The sequence below is a fragment of the Penaeus vannamei genome, chromosome 12 (assembly GCF_042767895.1).
Source record: "Penaeus vannamei isolate JL-2024 chromosome 12, ASM4276789v1, whole genome shotgun sequence".
NCBI classification, from domain to species: domain Eukaryota; kingdom Metazoa; phylum Arthropoda; class Malacostraca; order Decapoda; family Penaeidae; genus Penaeus; species Penaeus vannamei.
Window position 1 is genome coordinate 5,140,142 of NC_091560.1, and position 5,000 is coordinate 5,145,141.

Here is a 5,000-nt window from a genome sequence, read left to right on the forward strand (position 1 = left end):
TACCTTATCCCCTTTTTTCCTCCCAACAACCAATTGTCCCACAAGCGTGTTATGCGCCCTACGCTTTGAACCAATTGAGATTGATATTGAGAGAGTGAGTGAGAGAGAGAGAGAGAGAGAGAGAGAGAGAGAGAGAGAGAGAGAGAGAGAGAGAGAGAGAGAGAGAAAGAGAGAGAGAGAGAGAGAGAATGAGAGAGAGAGAGATGTGTGTGTGTGTGTGTGTATGTGAGAGAGAGAGAGAGAGAGAGAGAGAGAGAGAGAGAGAGAGAAAGAGAGAGAGAGAGAGACAGAGAGAGAGAGAGACAGAGAGAGTGTGTGTGTGTATGTGTGTGTGTGTATGTGTGTGTGTGTGTGTGTGTGTGTGTGTGTGTGTGTGTGTGTGTGTGTGTGTGTGTGTGTGTGTGTGTGTGTGTGTGTGTGTGAGAGAGAGAGAGAGAGAGAGAGAATATGTGTATGTGTGTGCGTGCATGTGTGCGTGTGTGTGTTAGTGTTTGTTTGTTTGTTTGTGTGTATGTGTGGATATGTGTTTCTGTGTATGTGTGGATATGTGTGTTTGTGTGTATGTGTGGATATGTGTGTTTGTGTGCATGTTTGTTTGTTTGTGTGTATGTGTGTTTGTTTGTGTATCCCAAATGTCTTTCAAACCGGACACAATACGAAATTTTCCAAAGCAACTTCTCATAGTAAACAGTCGCGTTTTGAACGGAAATTGATAGAGAGGTATTACCTGTTCACAAACCACAACTATTCTACACGGCAGTATGAAATCTATCATCCACTCATGCAACCGCACATGTAAAATGAAAGCAAGCTCTCACGTAATATGGGGATTAACGAAGAGAAAATGAAGAAATCTGTGTTGACAAAAAACTTTCGAACAAAGAAAATGGATGAAGTTACAGGGGGGACTCATGAATTATCGGCCGGTTTGTTAAAATTGTGCCAGGCCCGACCCAATGAATTTTCATAAATACAGATGCAGAAATAAAGGCATATCTGTCTATATATCTGATAGATAAACATTAAACCATCTGTTTGCCGGGTAGATGTGCATGTCCAGACCGATAAATATGCATTTATTTCTTTATGTGTGTCAAGTATACATGCACAATTTTAACAAACCGGCCGTATATCCATGATAATGGTATGTCAAGATAAAAAATGCTGCTTCAACGGTTCCTACTCGCTTTATCAACATTAAATAATAATGATAATAAACATAGTAATAGTAATAACAGCAGTAATATACACTCAAACATGTTTATTTTATAGTAATACGAATGCTGTTCATAATGAAAATAACTAAAGAAATCGTTCGTAACATCAATATATCTCAATTGAAAAAAAGGTAAGTATGGAGATGATGGAAGTAAATTCGACAATCGCATTGTTTCACGTTGAAGTTAGGTTAGTTGCTGAGTGCGAGCAAAAATATATGAATTTCCAAGAGCAACCTCGGTAATATATTGAAAGCAAATATCGGAGATGAATGCCAGGGGATGATATAACAAAGATATGAGCTTGTATGTACGTATGCTTATATGCTTAAATGTATACATCCATATATAAGAAATATACATTTTTAGGTATATATACCATATAAGTATCCATATATTCATGATACATACATATACGTATGCATGCTTGCATTCATACATACATACATGTATACTCGTGCGTTTGTGTGTGTCTGAGTGTGTGTGTGTGTGTGTGTGTGTGTGTATTTGTATGCGGATATTCATACTTATCTGTCTGTTCACATGCTCAGTTATTTGCTGAATGCACTGGCAAGAACTTTTGAATCTGTCTTCAAAACTCACAATATTATCGCTTACTTTCAGGTGACAATGTTGTAATTGAAATTTCCGGATCGATTTGTGATCTTCAATATTCCATCAATGTAAAGCTTTCATGTCAACCTCTCCCCCTCCAAATGGTACACTACATTACACACATAAACACAGCAAACACTACCACTCCAGTGACATCCTCAAACGTCACTGCATACCAACGAGGCCAAATATATATAAAGTGGAGAACACATTCAAGCCACAGTTTAGAGAATTGAAGTCTAACTGATCAATATACGAAGCCGAACGAACAACAAGCGCCATAGAAAACGGGCCAGACTGTAAAATCCTCTCACTCGGTGCAAAACACTGATGGTTGGTTATCTTATCATTGCACAGTTTTTACGTCCAGCAGGAAGCAGCAGGGGAAGGGGCAGACACAACACATGCTTTGTAAATTGACGGCGGTTTGCGTCTGGCTCGGGAAGGACCTAGTTCTTTAATTTAGGCTTGTTAGCGTCTCAGCGGCTGGTTTTAACACTTGTTTATGGTGATGTGCAGTACCAAGGCTTTTTAAAGGGATGGTTTTAATCAGCACTGAGAAAATGGCCCTCAATGAATGTCATTTAAGCTCGTTTATTAATCTGCATGTCACTGACATTTGAACAGGAAACAATTATTTATTATAATAACTGAACATGCGCTGTATATATGCATGCAGCTGATCATAAGCAAGGTCACTGTGCAATACCTGCATAGATTTGCTGTCTTATTAGATCTTGATATGGTGGATCAAGCTTTGTGTACTGACAGTAATGGTTTAGTAAAAAAGAAAAGAAAAAAGAAATGGATTACCAATTAAATTAATTTCTAATGTACCGTCGCCATATTATTACTACTACTGTACCGCCGTCACTACAACCGCTACTACTAGAAACTGTTCTTGCGACTGTAGTTATTAGTAGTAGCATTATGAAATATGGAATAATGCACTGCCGCATTATCTTTATTACATGAATTACCATTAGTATCGACTTCATTCTCAATTTCTTTCCATGCTGCCTAGCTTCGTACAGTAAAGATGTCTCCTTAACACGTAGTATATCACTGATCAGGGATATCGAGCTCCTTAAATCATTCAGACCAGGGCGCCGCTGTGCAGTTCATCGTGTTATTCAGACTCCGCTCAGAACACGAGGGTGGCACTTCACGAGGGCCAACTCGGTCACTCGCCCCACAAAAGTTGAGTCAACAATTGGGTCCAACTCGGCTAACTGTGTTCGCTTGGAAAGAGAGGTATTGCCGTAGTTTGTGCTCGCGGGGACGGGGGTGGAAGCATGGCCAGCATCGGGGATTCGGATGCACTGGCTTTGGCTATGCTGCAAACGCCGTCTCTGTTTTAATGCTGTGGGTATTGCCGTCGCTTGTATTGTGGCATGTCCACGACTGTGTTTACATCTGCTTGAAGATGACTCGGCTTCCATTTGGTCAGAACTCACAGCATTTTTATTTTATTTGATAGTTTTATTACATCCCTGACAAAGGTCCAACACTTTGCTACACTAAAATATTTTAAATCACCATAAAAACTATGAATCTGAACATAAATTTCTAAAACGTGGGGTCGCCAAGGCTATATGTAATGGTCTAGGAAAAGTAAGGGGCATATATGTGACTAATAATGTATGGCGCTTTCCTGCAACACCTTTATCTCAGACACTGTCCGGAAGCAGGTAAGTCGGACCAAGGTCTAAATAAATATACTTCTATAGACCTTGAGTCTGACAGCGAATTTTAACCCGTATATCTCAGGAACTAAATGAAGTTGAGCTATTCGACCATGCGTCTAAAAGACCTATAATTGCCGTGTGTAATGCACTGTTGATATTTTGCCCATGGTCCTTTAATTGGCCTATATAATATATCCTTTAACTTTGGAAAAAAACAGGGCTTGTACATCTCCATCTAAGGTGTTTTGATAAGCTTTAAAATATGGCAATACCTTGTGCTGAATAAATCACTCATTGAACAGACTCAAAGACTCAAAGAAATATTTCATATGGACTTTGTTGAGTTACCATGATTTTTTTTTTATGTTTTGTAAACGCATAACTTAAACGTCTACCTTAAAAAGCCAAACAGTTCGAATTATGCAGTGTTTCGGGCAGCTGACAGGGAACATCATGTCCTATTTAGTGTATATGAATCTATATTAATGTTAACCAAGCCTTGGACCCTTTAAATGCATCTTGGAGCAGTCCATTATTCTATTACAGTGCCATCCCCTTCCTCCGGGATTACTGTTGTCAATCACTATTACCATGCTAAGCTTTGCATTCCAGTAACTATGCAGATCATAATCCTAGAACATGCACGATAGTTTATACCCTTATGTAGGATATAGAAAGGATCCGAGCAAGCATCCCCTCATATGACTTCTCAACAGTCTCGGTACTGAATCCAAGAAAGACCGAACAGAATGCATTTTTATTTTGAAAAGTTTACTCTGCATAATCATCAATTGTTTTCCCAGAAGGCAAGGTAACGATTATCTTCACGTCGCACAGCTTTTCGAAGCCGAGTTTTCGGTGGTAGGTGATGGAGGCGCCGTTGGAGCTGTCCACGATCGAGCGCACCGGCAGCTTCTTCTGGCGGAGGCTCTCGGCCATGGCGAGTGTCACTGCCGTGCCCAGCCCTCGGCGTCGGTGCTCGGGCACGGTGAAGGTGTTGCCCAAGAAGCCGATGTGGTATAGGAAGCTCCAGGAGACAGGAGGTGAGTCCTGTGAGGCGGAATCCTTTTTGCCGTTTGCCTGGTTCCTGCGGATGGCCACGGACGGCAGCTTGGCCACGAGGGACTCCAGACCTGCTTGGGTCTCGGTCCATTTGTACTTCCACTCGGAGACGACGGTCGGTAGGTCTTCAGGTCGGAGACTGTCGATCGAAAATCCTTCTGGAATTCTGTTAATATGTCCATATCTTAAAATCCTTTCCCTCATTCAGTATACATGTTTCAACATATCTTTCATCATTAATGAGAAAATATTAACATTAGTAAATAACGTCTACGATAATTTCTAACTCAAATTGCGGAACTTTTGAGTTGTCCAAGGAAAAGAGATGTCCGTCGAGTGCCATGTAACACCACATCTGCTTGGTCGTGAGGGCTCCGTCCTTCATGTATTTTTGTAACTGAAAATCAGCGTCAAAATG

General features: G+C 40.7%; 1 protein-coding gene across 1 annotated transcript in view; it reads right to left on the reverse strand.

The window, feature by feature from the left end:
* Positions 1–4,262: 4,262 nt before the first annotated feature.
* LOC113814196 (uncharacterized) overlaps positions 4,263–5,000 on the reverse strand; it is a 2,035-nt gene continuing 1,297 nt past the window's right edge. Inside the window, exons 4-5 of the mRNA XM_070127779.1 lie at positions 4,870–4,979; positions 4,263–4,748 (exon numbers count right to left, since the gene is read on the reverse strand). Coding sequence (XP_069983880.1) covers positions 4,292–4,748; positions 4,870–4,979 — 567 coding nt within the window. The 3' untranslated portion in view covers positions 4,263–4,291. The remainder of the gene's footprint in view (positions 4,749–4,869; positions 4,980–5,000) is intronic.